This window comes from Euprymna scolopes, chromosome 23, assembly GCF_053919585.1.
Source record: "Euprymna scolopes isolate OS-2025 chromosome 23, ASM5391958v1, whole genome shotgun sequence".
NCBI lineage: Eukaryota > Metazoa > Mollusca > Cephalopoda > Sepiida > Sepiolidae > Euprymna > Euprymna scolopes.
Genome location: NC_136504.1, coordinates 18,170,699 through 18,185,805, shown reverse-complemented (window position 1 = coordinate 18,185,805; position 15,107 = coordinate 18,170,699). Strand labels below are relative to the sequence as shown.

The 15,107-nt window shown below is 29.2% G+C and overlaps 1 protein-coding gene across 31 annotated transcripts in view; it reads left to right on the top strand.

Annotated features, from left to right (window-relative positions):
• The window catches only part of LOC145245781 (SMAD family member 4-like), a 474,109-nt gene that overhangs the window by 432,888 nt on the left and 26,114 nt on the right, over nucleotides 1-15,107 (top strand). For 23 of the 31 annotated variants that reach the window (XM_080107423.1, XM_080107414.1, XM_080107402.1 and 20 more), the window contains one exon: nucleotides 842-913. The exons of the other annotated variants lie outside the window; for them this stretch is intronic. In XM_080107423.1, coding sequence (XP_079963549.1) covers nucleotides 842-913 — 72 coding nt within the window. The remainder of the gene's footprint in view (nucleotides 1-841; nucleotides 914-15,107) is intronic. 31 annotated transcript variants of the gene reach the window in all.

Below are 15,107 nucleotides of genomic sequence, written 5' to 3'. Positions count from 1 at the left end.
GTTGGAAAAAATAAATCTAAATTAGTAAATCTTTGGGTTATATGGTGCATATATGGAGACATTTTTATTGTGAAATGTTAATTTTATTATGAATCTCAGTTTTCACAAATCTCCAAAGTTACTTCTATTCTACGTCATCAGAATAGGCACAAGATGTCTGAGTACCTTGTTTATAATCTTATATTTATATTATATTCTTTTCTCGTTCAAGTTTAATAAGCAACTGAAATCTCAAATTGAATCCCATGTCACACAAGTAACTAATGAATCAGTTATCTACTCGTATATTGAGTCAAAGCTGAACCTGAAGCCAAATTATCTCAATCGTATTTAACAGCCATTTGCAAATGATCTCTACATTTGACTAATACATAGCAATCGAGATGATTTCAATCTCTCCGCACACATGAAGTTCATTTATTCTCTGGCAAAGCACCTGAAAATTATTCCCAGTACTCAGATCATCACTGGTATCACTTCATGTTCTATTTTTACTATTTATTTTTAATTTCTATCCCTAAATCTGTTTCTTTTCATCTTGTTTTGATTCTTTTATCCACTGTGACAGCAAATTATTTGAAATCTGCAATCAGTTTAAGAGACGGGGAAAATTTGTTTAACATGATTCTCATTATTATTATTACAGCTATGTTACTTGTTCCATCCTCTTTGGGGATCATTAAACAAAAAGAAATGAAAAAAAGTTCTTTTTAGTGGCCCCCCTTTTTTTTCTTTTTCCTTTTCTTTTTTTTTTTTTTTTAAAATTCATTTCTAACAGGATAAATTGTGCCAGTTTCTTAATGTCCACTTCTGTTTCTCATTGCTTAGTTTTGTATTGCAGGTACCACCACAAATTGGGCTGGTAATAACACCGCTACATACACACAAAGCGTTGCTCAAGATAGTCAATACTGTAAGTAAATAGTAGGGCAGTCAGTCAATTTACTGCATGGCACCTGGAAAAAAACAAAACCCAACCCACCACTCTCCAACCCTGGTAAGGTAGGACACAAAGTCAATTTAAATTTTAAAAATGGATCTCCCAACACATACACACACACACCAGTATGAAAATATAATATACTTATGGTAAATAACCTACATAGAAATACTGTTTTATTTCCAAAGGAAATCATCAGATATTGCCTAGGAATGAAACAAACTTTGTGTAACTTAATTACCATAAGTATATTTTCTATAAAGTATTATTCTACTATTAAGCTCTACTCGTGTATTGAGCACAGTTGAAATAAATACTGAAAATATATATACCTAATATATTATTTTATAATATGTGTATATAAATATCTACATATGCAATAGTAAATATATATAATTTAATAAACAAAATTTATAATAAATGATTCTTTAAACAAAAAAAAATTCAGTTTTGATATCGCTTTTAAATATTGGCATTGTTACAGTTTAACAACAGATAGGAATTAAGACGTGAAAAATTGAATAAAATGGATCAATAAACAAACTTTAATTTAAACAAACTTGTTTCAATAAGCTGCTATCAAAATAAATACAGAAATAATTATCATAAATTTTATTTATTGCCTACTTATAATAATTTTTTTTTTTTTATATGGTTCCAAATGATCATTGAAAAGACACATTGGCATTTTTTTTTTTTTTTTTTTTTTGCTGCTTGCATGCAGTATTTCATTATAATAGTAATAACATTAAAAAAAAAAATAATACATCCAGTTCTAGATAAAGAATTATTTTTTTGTCACCTTCAAATTGTTCATATCATTAGTCGCAAATGCTGAATTTGGAAAGATTTAAAAAAAATTTATATCTGATGGATATCAAACTTTGAAATGGGGAGCATATCTTTCACTAAAATTCAACAGCAAAATATCATTGGAATTGATTATTCTGTTTAATTTTTGTGGAAGAATCCAAATAAAAATCATGATGTCTGCTGAAATAAATGGTGAAATGGAAAAGTAAACTGTGCCAAAAGGACTCAATTTCAAAGGAGATGATTGCTTTATGTATTTGCAATGACAGTTGAAAGAAAATTGTCATACAGCGGCACTTGCGCATTACTGTTTTGGACTTTTTTGTTTTGCTTTCGTTTTTTTAACAACTCCTTTGAAGGGGGGGGGGCGTCTAAAAACATTCTAATCTGTAAATATCAAAGTTTTGTAAAAACAAAACAAATACACTAAAATAATACAACACAAAATGAAACATTATTTATATGAACATATATTGAATTAAAATAAAATGAAAAATTCATTTTCTCAAAGAAAAACAAATGCCACACATTTCTAACTGTTCAAAACTATAAATCATACATTTTAATATAATGACAATTTTCATTCATTTTAGAATTCCCTTTGTTTTATTATAATTCAATAAATGTTCAGATAATTAACATTTTATTGTCTTATTGTATAACTTGAGTATATTTGTTTTGTTTTTAACTGACAATTTCGGATTAGGGTGATTTTGAATTGTCTTCCCCTGAAAGAAATTCTTCAAAAATGAAAACAAAATAAATGTTCCAAAAACTAATAATTCACAAATGTCAAGATATTTTGTGAACCCCCCCCCCCCCCCCCAATATCTCAATTATATTTATCATCATAAAATGAATCTTGTAGATGCTCTGATGTCGGTCATCATTGACGGACTTGTTTCACTGCACGTTTTGAGTTTTAAATAACATCCATTCCACCAGCAACCCAAACATATTTAGGGCATGCCTTATTAGCAGAAAATATAGTGATGACAGAAATAATGTTTGTCAAGACTGACAGAAACATTCCAAAGTTCAGCAAGATACACCTGAAGAAGGTCATAGCTCACATCAGGCGAAACGTTGTGAAAATGACACTCAAGATGAAAATGGTAGTTCGAAGAATCCAAATAATATGAATAAAATTAATGAATTATGTATTTTTTTATTTTCTTTTTCAATAATGGGCCAGAAATACTTAATTGGAAAATGTTTAGATATTTATTGTATTTAAACTCTGTTTTATTTAATATCTTATTTTAGAGTAGATCTAAATTCAAAGTTCAGCTTAAAAACCCATCCTTGTTCAAAACATCAAAAAAGCAAACTGCTTAGTGAGGAATTTTAGAGATTTTCATATTCTAAAATGACTTGTTTTATCTGGAAAACTCCACAGATTTGAAGTGGGCATTTTGAATGCAGTAAGCACTAATGGCCTAATACTGACACAGAAATTGAATACTTGAGCTCATCTCTTATTGGCTCTTTAAGATTCACTTATGTACTAATACTAATATAATAGATATTTTATAAAAGATGCTTTCTTTTATAAAATATCCACATTCAACTGGGAACCAGAATAAATGGAGTGGCAGGACAATAAAAATAGATGCTTACTTTAAAAAAAAAAAAATTTCTTTTTTACTTCAATTCATTTCATAATTTTCAATGAACTCAATCTCATGAAATCATTTTTTAAGCTAATAAAAATAATCTTATTTTAGCAAAATTGCCTCTTCCATTCAGATTGAGGAAGTAAGTTTAGAATTTAAGGAACAGTACACATAAAAGTAAACTTGTATATCTGAAATCTATACATCCATAAAAGAGCAAATAAATTATTTCTATTAATTCATTTATTGCGGACTATTATTCTCATCTTTATTAGTTGTTGTTTCACGACGTTTCGGCTAACTATTCCTCTGGCCTTCGTCAGGTGGTAACCGCGATGGATAGGAACTTCGAATCTCCTAACTGCATTCTCAGCAATCACTGCCATCTATAGTTGTTTTCATCTCACCACGTTTTTGCCAAGTAAGCCTCTGACCGGCTTTGGGTAGGATTGAAACTGCTATCTTCAGACAATGCTCATCTGGAACCGTAGAGATTCAACGTCTCTATCAACTATCAATAAATATCTACGGTTCCAGATGAGCATTGTCTGAAGATAGCAGTTTCAATCCTACCCAAAGCTGGTCAGAGGCTTACTTGGTAAAAACGTGGTGAGACGGCAACAACTATGGATGGCAGTGATTGCTGAGAATGCAGTTAGGAGATTCGAAGTTCCTATCCGTCGCGGTTACCACCTGACGAAGGCCAGAGGAATAGTTGGTCGAAACGTTGTGAAACAACAACAACTAATAAAGATGAGAATAATAGTCCGCAATAAATAAATTAATAGAAATAATACTCATTTCAATAATGAATTCCAATTAAAAATAATATAAATTATTTCTGTTTAGATTAATGATGAAACCAACTCGGATTTAAATTATTTTGAAATGTATTTTAAATGAGGAATTGATAGAACAAGATTTTAAAGCATTCATCTGCGTAGTAATTAGCTTTAAACTGTATACTTGAGCAAATGCTGAGAAACTTTGGAAGCTTAAATCGGCCATTGAGAATCAAAATGACAGCAATGATATAAAAATAATGAGATAGGTTTCGCTTAATCAGTACATGGAGCTATAAAACAATCAACTTTTAAATCCATTATTTTCATAAGTTTTAATTCTAACAATACAAGAAAGGGTGCTTGTTATAGTTGACAAATTGATTTTTTTAATGTCGTTTTAAACAAAAACAATGTACTTAATTGTCATATCAATAATAGTAATATATAAAAGAAATTATGAAATTCATTGAGTAGAAAGTTATTTATAGTTAAGTAATTTTTTATGGAAAATTAGGTGAAATTGTATTTTTCTTAGACGTTATAAAGTTGACAGTGAAGAGGTCACGCACAGGGGACATAACTTTGGAGAAAATATTTTAGATTACTTGTTCATGGCGTGCAATATTTGTTGCCTATAGCGATATAATTATTTATTTATTTATTTTTTCTAAAAACACAATAGAAGTTCTACTCAATGAATTTTTGGATATATTACTATTTTCGACTTGATAATTAAGTACATAATATTGTTTTTGCTTAAAATGACACATTTGAAAAATTGATTTGTCAACTATTTTAACCAGCATCCAAAACAGTGTTTGACTTTTAATGCAATTCTCTGCTTATATAAGAGTCGGATTCTGGTCAAAGATGAAATACTGTTGCCACATCTAGGGAGGCATTCTTTCTTGCTCTAGCAAAGTACAGAATTGACTTTGTAATCTAGTGAGAGATGATTTTTTTTCTGTGCAAGGTGCTCAACTGACCTTAAAGTTTTGGTCCCTGCCCCCATAACCTTGTAAAAGTGTCTTAGCAAAAACTTCTCTTGCTACCAACACTGCAAAGAACTCTCCTTACTTCCTGTATATACATAAAATCAAGCAGAACTTCCATGAACAGAGTTCTTTCCAAGAATTTCCCACCTATAGAAAATGTTACCACTGTTATTTTCCCATACAAATTTACAATATCGTTTTTTTCAATTCCAATGTCAACAAATATCTATCAAGCTGTCTTGTGAATTAATCATCATTAATCATGTTTTACGTGCTGTCATGAATTAGATTAAATCATAATTTACAATCCTTTTGTAGCACTGTCCCATCACCCTGATGAAAATCTCAATAACCCTTATCCTCAGATGGCTTTTTTTCCTTAATAAGTGGTGATCCATTATAATAAAAAAAAAAAAAATAAAATAAAATTCTTCTGATGAATGTCAAATGTCATTCACAGGAGACAAATTTATCAAAATTAAAGTATTTTCTTTGTGTCTTAAGTTTGTATAATGATTTAAAGCAAAGATACATAAATGACAGGTAAATAACGTTTTTCTTTTAATGTGTCCTACCTTACCAATCATCTTTTTTTTTTTTTTTTTTTTTTTTTGGAGGGGGGTACAATTTTATTAGCACAGTATGAATTATGTTACCTGCGTCTTGGCATTAATGTTCATCATGTTCAATTAGCAAAGTTAAATAGCCAATCAATAAATCATGCAACTCACGTGATAGTCAAATCAATGAAGAAATAAAAAAATAAATTAATTTAAAAAAAAAAAAAATTAAAGTAATTGTTAATCAATGTTTCGTAATTTTTCAGATGAGAATTGATAATTTTTATTATTTGGTTGTTATATTCACAACATTTTGACCCAATGAAATCTCAAGCCTTTTTTCAAGAGTATCATTTCAAACTCGATAAAAGGTTGGAGGTTACATCGACCGAAATGTGACTATAATAACACAGACAAGAATGGTACTTAAAAAAAAAAAAATGCTACTAACAAATTTTTTTTTTCTGCTTTTATAACTTTTAAAAATTTATATTTTATTTTCTGATATTTCTTACCCCCACTCTACTTCTCTTTCCACCTTGTTTTGTAAATCACCAACTCTCTCCAATTAAATGTTCTACCCCCTCCTCTCTATTTTTCCCTTTGACCTTTGTGGCTTGTAATCTTCAAAATTTGATTGCAATGTTCTATCTATCTCTCTCTCACTGCAATGCTTTTTCTTTCCATAACAATTTCTTTTACTTTCTCTGACAATGTCTGCATTATATTGAACACATACCTTATTCAAAATTTGACCTCACTGATTTTGTTTTTTATTTATATTTTTTATTTGGAGGATTCAGAAAAACAACTCACAAGACTTTCCAATTGTACATTTTTTTCCAAAAGTAGTTGACGTTGAGTCAAATGCTCAGTTTTCCCAGATAGGGAAGGTGCCATATAATTTAAAAAAAAAAAAATTAATACAAATATAGAAACCTTTTCTACTGGCAACTTTAATTTCAGACTTTTTTTTGTTTCTAAATAATGTTTAAAAAAAAAAAAAATCTGCATTTTAACACCACAATTTATTAGGAAACTTTAGTTGAGTGAAATGCATGGAATTTGATGAACCCATCCAAATCAACACCTGTGCACTGGGTTGATATTTAATTTTTTTTTTTTTTTTTTTTTTTGAATTGTTTTTTTAGAAAGTATTAAAATAGTAAATAAGTTCACTTAACTGGTTGCTATATATATATATATATATATATATATATATATATATATATAGGGAAAGGTAGTTTTCTTGAAGCATTGCTGGTAAACAAATATGTAAGTCTATAAGAAAGCTGTAGTAAATGTATGATGCCGGGGTGGGGAAGTTATGTTTTGTATAAACAGACAAATGAACAAAGGTCTTGTTGATTTTATAAATATCTGTATATCTATTTATTTATTCAAAATACATTCGCATGTATAAATTAATAAATATTAAAATGGACTTAATGTTTCATATAATCAGGATGGTAAATGTCTGATATTTTAAGAATAAAATTTTTTTCAAAAAGAAAAACCAAAAGACCCTCCAGACTAAATGGATGGTAACATTTAATGCTAGTAAGACTAAGCTGCTTGCCTTTAACAATTACAAGAAGCCTCTCCAACCACTGATATCCATGACAAATAACTCCTTACCTGAGAACTCTTCCTTCAAACTCTTTGGCTTAACATTCACAGGAAATATGAACTGGAACAAATACATTGAGGACATTGCAAAGGCTGCTGCAAGGAAGGTGGGCTCCCTCTATCATGCTAGAAAACTACTCACACATGAGAGTATCTTGTGCCTCTACAAGGCCACCAGTCAACCATGCATGGAGTATTGACACATCTGGGCTAGTGCCTGTACTACTAGTCTCTCCCTCTTGGATAGGATCCAAAAAAGAGTCTCCAATCTAATAGGTCCCACTTTATCAACTAGGCTCCAACCCCTGTCCCATTGCTGCAATTTTGCATAGCTTCTTTCAAACAGTAAGATTTTGGAATTCCCTTCATGCTACCTGCTTCCCTAACTGTACCGATGTGCAGAAGTTCAAATGTAATGTAAACCAACGTCTTGTTAATCTTTCTTAGTCATGGTCGCAAATTAGTAGTCCCTTATGTCCAAGTTGTGATATGCCTTGTTTGGGGTGAAGGTGAGTGAAAAAAAGAAAAAAAAAAAAAAAAAAAAGAAAGGAAAATGCCATCAGAACAGGAAGTGGGATTGGGTCAGCTGCCAAGCGTAAAAAAGGAATTATGTTTTTAATCTAATTAATGTGTGTCAGTTTTTCTTTTCATATATTCCTGTCATAGAGAGTGTTGTCATCAGCAAATATACCCATCTCAGAAACAATTTTATCAGGAAGATCATCTATGAATATCAGAAATAATAAAAGTCCAAGGATCGACCCCTGAGGCACTCCCACATTTATATCATATTGTTTAGATGTACGACTGTTGAGGACAACCTGGATTTTTCTCTTACTTAAGAAGGATTTGATTACATTGTGTATTCTTCCAGTGATACCATATGATCTAATTTTCCTTAAAAGACCATCGTGCCATGCCCTGTTAAAAGCCTTAGATATATCGAGGGCCACCACTCTACCCTCCCCTGTTTTGTCCAGTGAACGGTATATATGTTCAGAGATTAGTTAGTGCTGTGAAACGGGCTTGCCTAAATACATATTGTTTGTTGGTCAGGAGTTTAGCAGCTGTAAGGTGATGGACTAGAGCTTGATTAATTATGGACTCAAATATTTTGGCAAAAAGTGTGAGGAGGCTAATGGGACGATAATTTGATGGGTCAGTTCTTTCGCGAGAATTCTTGAAAACTGGTACCACAAAAGCAGTTTTCCAGCAGTCCATCAAAATACTTGAAATCAGTTTTTCATGTATGGCTGACCTTGAAAACATAAGTTAATGTATACAATAATCAAACTGCATCATACAAAAGAACCAAATTAATGTAACGGCAACAAAAAAGGGAATCATCAAAAATATAGTTTACAAAACTAAAATCAAAATTAACCTTATATGTAAAAAAAAAAAACCAACCTATATTGTAACGCTTTTATAAAATACCTATATTGTAACGCTTTTATAAAATACCTATATTGTAAAACTTTTATGACCAAGTTTTCCAATCATATGCACTCCTCATCAGACAATAAGATGCATCTTTATCAAGCTATGTTGGGAGAGGGGGGTCGTTAGAAATCTAAAACCATGTCAGTTGTAGATTTTTTTAACAGTACTACCTGTAGCTTAAGTGATTTGTTCCTTGTCTTCTATCTCAATAAAAAATAGATATTCTGCCATTCTATAACAAAGCTAATCTTTTAAATACTTGATATGAATGATCAATTAACTGTAACCATAGATTCAGTTCTTCGCATAATATACAATTAATATTATAAGCAATTGACATATTTGGGTTCTAAAGAAATAATATAATTATTAAAGTGAAATTTAAATAGAAAAATACTGAATAAATAACAAAAAAAAAAAAGTAATTAAATAAGATAGATGTCATGAAGGATAGCTTGTATGGTATTTTGATTGAAATATTTACTTTCTTCAAGCAAAGTCTCTCGACGGTTTCTGATGCCCTTGTTCTGAATTTGTTTGGCGCACGTCATTGGTGGACTGTATCTCATCAATATGAATGATTGCACATTAAAAATTAAATAAAATTAAAAAAAAAAAATTCCCTAACAGTTGCTTCACAATGCAAATAGTGTTTAGATTATTTTGGGATTAAATTAGAAGAGTTTATTCTGAGTTTTAATTGCTTAGTCTGACAGACCTGCAGAAACTGTCAAAAGATTTTGCTTGAAAAAAAAGCGTGATTTTTAAAAAAGAATTAATGATTTTTTTTTTTTTTTGTGTGCAATTATTTATATCGGTGAGAAACAGTCCACCAGTGACATCCTATGGATACAAATTCGAGATAGGGGTGTCAGCAACTGTTAAGGGACGGCATGAAAAAAGTTGAAATATTAATAATTTTAAAATAAGTTCTGCTAAATATTAAAATAATCCTTTTTCATAAAGCATTCAACCACATTATGATAATAAAACTGCTAAAGTCTAGCTTATTGATTTGTTAGTCTTATATGAATAGAATCTTGAAATCAGATGTATAATCTTTTGGTTACAGTTGATAAATATTACTTTGTTTATTCGATGAGACTGTCAATGGGGAATCAAGACTTTTAGAATGAGTGACCTCCATAATTGGATTTCCAGAATGTTCTGTTTCATTCTTTACTTTACACCTGCATGTTCTTAAATTTAGTATGGAAGATAGAAAACAAAATGGATTAAATTTGAATGCTTTATTTGCTCATCCGGTGTCAAATTCTGTTAGCAGCTGTGCAAATGTGTATTTTGATGTGGGTAGGCATGTGTATATTAGTATTGGGACGATTAATCAGTATGGGAATCAGAAAAAGTTTGTCTATTTTCCAGTACCAAAAACGATTCTTTTATGTTTCTTTTTGTTATTATTGTATATAAAAACCTAATTTTTCGTTACTGGTATTAATGATGAATATTTATTGATTTTAAATTATCAGAAAAACTAAAATCTGTACATCCCACTATATATGTACTTTTTAAGTTTGTGAAAACATATGCACATATTACATGGGTTTTATGGTAATTCCCGATTCCAATACATCTACAAATACAGTCAAATATGTAGATATTTTCAATGAATCATAATTGTATTGGAATTGCTCCATCACTAACACACACACACGTGTGTATGTATGTGTGTGAATGTATATATATTTAAATATATATATATATATATATATATATATATATATGGTACACAACTGATGATTCCTGAAATAACATTAGGACTGTTGTGAATTCAAGAAAGCAAGTTGATGCGGCGATTGTAGGTGATTAAATGACTTACTGAAAAATGAAATCATTTTTTTTATATAGTTTTAAAGGTGAAAAAAAGCTTACAAGACATATGCTCATGATGGGACGATTCCCATATTTTTCCTCTTTCAATATAAGTACCGGCAGTTTTAAATTTCTAATTCTTTTAAAATCTCTAAATATTTATTTGTACAGTTTTCGTTTTTTAATTTGTCAGATTACCATAAGAAACCAAAATACAGTGGAGTAATATATAGATTTTAACTTTATTGGTGGTTTAAAATAAAATTTTTATCATTTTATTTTTTTTTCATTAGTACTAGCAATGGAAATTAAGTTTAAAATAAACAAAGAAATCGTTTTTAGCATCTGTAAAATATGCGCAAATTTTCCCGGTACTGATTCCAATATCCTTAAAACATTCATGTTCATAATTTGCAATTGAATAATATACATATATATGTATAGTAAGCTTTAAAAATATATATGGCAATTTATACAGAATTTTTCACGTTTCACTGAAATGTTCAATTCCACAATAGGGCATAACTTAACTGTAAACTTAAAAAAAAAAAAAAAAATTAATTCCTAAATATTACAATTCATAATTTTTTAAGATAAGTTTTGACTGAAACATTTAAAGTAAACTTGTCTCACTTTATAATGTCTGGAAATTTACACAAATTAGTTACTTTATATGCATGTCTTGCTTTGTCAAACTTGAATAAGGTATAGTTGCAATATGAAGCTTGAGAAAAAATTATTTGAAATATTTTTTTTTTTTTTTTCATTTTTTTTTCCATTTTTCCTTTGATTCTATGAATTAACTTTTAATGCTTCTTCTGTGGGTCTTTTTTTTCTGTTTCTTTTAAAGAGAACCACAGGACAATTTATATTCTTTTTTATTTTTTGTTTTCAGATTTATGAAACAAAAATATACTTATTTCTCTTTGAAACCTTCATTATTATCTTGAATTATTGAATTTGACCATTTTCACATTTTTCTTTGACATTGGTCCGTTTTTAAAAAAAAACAAACAAACAAAAAAAAACATGCTTGTCTTTCAAAATATTTGAAGTAAAATTCTTTCAATCTTTCCTCTTTTCTTTAAGACTCTTCTGTATTGCACTTACTTTCTTTGGGGATCATTCACTTCTCTCTTTACTTTATGACTCTTCTAAACCACTCTTTCCTGTGGGACACTTATGAACCACTCTCTTTCCTTTGGGACACTTTCGTAGTATTTCTCTCTCTCTCTCTCTGGGACTCTGTCGTATGTGTGTTTCTCTCTCTCTCTTTCTGGGACACTATATATATACATATATATATATATCTTTTGAACATTGTCTTTCATTCTTTTGTTACATCACCTTTTTAATGATTAAATAATGTAAGAATTTGTTCTTTTTTTATTACAGGTCTTAATTTACTTAAATAAGTTTTCAATAATAAATAAAACCTATGTTGTAGTACCATGCAAAAAATAAATACAACTGTAATTAAGATTACTAAATTATCAATAATAAATTTTGTAAATTAAGATATTTGTAATTAAAAGAAATTTTTTTAAAAACTAACTAAATTTGTACAGACTCCTAAAATTTGGACAAATACCAACCATTTGAACATCCTCGAATAAGGATTTAATTTTCATGTTTGTGGGTGTCCAGCTTGAATACCGATTCCACAATATTGCTCCCTCTTTGATTAAAATGACATACTTATACTGAGTAATGTCATCTCGTATATATGTTGCGGTGGTTTTTGTCTCCTTAAAAGTTGTCTTTCCTTTTTATTGATGTTCTGCAGGAACGCCACCCAATTATATCCTTTGATTAAAATGAAATATTTAAGTATTGTGGCTAATTTATCTTTAGAATATATATGGTTTGGGGTTTATCTCCAAAACACTAGGAGTTTAAGAAACAAATATATGGAAATTTATATGTATAGAGTTTCTGTATATGAGAGACTATGGGTCACTATTACTAAGATGTTAGACCTAGGAATATGAAATTTAGTAGAAATGGACCTATGCACATTCCTCTTTTTGTGGTGAGGGCTTATCAGCCAATCCACATCTCCTTCAACAGTTCATCCAAAATGTATATTTATGGAAAACTTGAAAACCATTATATCTATTTCTATTAGAACAGGCAAATTATATATGTATATATATATATATATATATATATATATATACATATATATATATATATATGTATATATATATATGTATGTATGTATATTAGTGTTGGGACGATTAATCGGAACATTTTTTTTTTTTTTTTTTTTTTTTTTTTTTTTTGTGGTTTCGAAATCTGAAAAATTTGAGCCTATTTTCCGATGCCAAAACTGATTCCTTAAATTATCTTTTTTATTTGATTTTGGTCTAAGAAACATCTTCCACTGCTTGTAGTAATAATAAAATAAATATTTATTGATTTTAAACTTTCAGTAAGACTATACTCTCTAAATCACCCCCCTCACAAGTGTGTTTTTACATGTGAGAAAACACACAACCATTTTAGGAGCTGAATAGTGTAGCCTCACAAAATAAAAAGAAAAAAACGAAGTTATACAACTTGTTGAGTTAATCTTGATACAATATTTATTTGTGGAGACATTTAGTTTTTTTTTTTAAAACGATTGGGAAGGTAAATTGAGAAATATTAATTCTATTTAGTTATTGTTTATGTAACATGTATTACATTTTAAGAAATTATCTAAAAAAATTTTTTTTTCACTACTTTTTACATGTTTCTGTGTCAATAATAATAAAGTTTAATATTTTTCTGCTTATTGACCTTTAATCTTTATAATTGTAAAATTTATTGGGTGTGATTGGGAATGCACTGCCCTCCACAGGGATTGAACTCGTAACGTTCAATTACGAGACTTGTTTAATTGATTCTTATCTTATCTCATTCACTTTCCCCTCACTTCCTATTTAAAACATTCAAAGTACAAACAACTAACCAAGCAAAATTATCATAGTTTTATTATTAGTATAGAGATATGTAAACCTATGTGTATGCTTTATTTTCAGTTTTCAATAGAGAAATGAGTTTCATTGCTTTTAAATATGTTGATATCCAACCTTCTTGCATTCAATAAATGATTCAAGAGTATTGTATTATGAACCCATTCTGTGAGGATAGGTACTTTTACTAGTGAGTATATAGCATAAACTATGGGAAGAGTTGCATGTTATGCGGCCAATAAAGTACAGATAATTTATTAAAAAAAAAATACATATTAGTATTTTGAAATTTAAAATTTTGATATACAGAATGTATATAAATACTACTTATGGGAGGATTTCAGTATTTCTTCTGATTCCAATATAGTTACTGATTCTGTTCTGAATCACTTGTTTTGATTCTTTTTAAATTTATAAATATTTCATTATAGAGGGGTTTTTTTTTTTTATGTATTTTTGTTCAGATTGCCATGTAATGTGTATATAATTTTGCAAAAAGTAAAAATAAATTTCGGGGTGGAGATCATACATTACACAAGAACATTTAATTATTTTCTCAAATGTTTCCCCCGTAATTGATTGAAAGTAGTGAGGCAACTAAGAATTTGTTTCTCATTAAAAAGAAAGTCGAATTGCATTTGTTACTGTTTTCTTTTTTATGCATTGTATCCAAGATTTTGATAAACTCGTGAGATTTTCATCTATATTTTTTGCTTGTGCAATCTTTTTTTTTTTCTTTCTATTCATTTACTCACACCATTTTTTACCTGTGTCATTTTTCTCTAAATTCGTTATGATTTATATATTTTTGTTTTACTGATAGTTTAAAATCAAGAGATATTTATCATTAATACCAGCAATGAACAATTAAGTTAAAAAAAAAAAAACTAAAACAGATCCAGAAGCAACGTTTTTGAAATTAGACTCGAATTAATAAATATTTAGGAATAAATATTTATTGTCTACATACATTTGTTTCATTCTTTAGAGAATTATCTATGTAGAGATAACTATTCAAACCAGTTGCGCGATTCAAACTTCTAATGGCAATTCAGAAAGTTGTAATCAATCAGGCTTATCCTAACTAATGTGAAGTAAATCATTGAACAGTGTTCAACAGAAAGGAATTTGCATTTATAGCTTAGATTGGACAGCTAGTATTATTTCTCATTAAAGAGACCGGTCAAAAAGGGGCTACAAATAACCGTTTTTTTTTTGTTTTTTTTTTTTGTTTTTTTTTTACATAGGCATCACCACTTATCAAGGCCAAGAGGCCACTCAAGGATAAGGGTTAAAGAGTGTACAGTAAAAATTGGACAACATAGTAATCATTAGTAATGAAAATTTGGTAAATTTTGGTAACTTATATAGAACGGCTCATCAAGAACTTATTTACGTTAGACTTGAACACAACCATATTGTAGTCAGCCCAAAAGCAGGAAAACGGAAGACAATTCCACAGGCATGCAGTTCTAAGTAAAAAAGCTTTGTTCATGGAATCTACGTTTAGGTTTAGCCACAGATAAAGAGTGG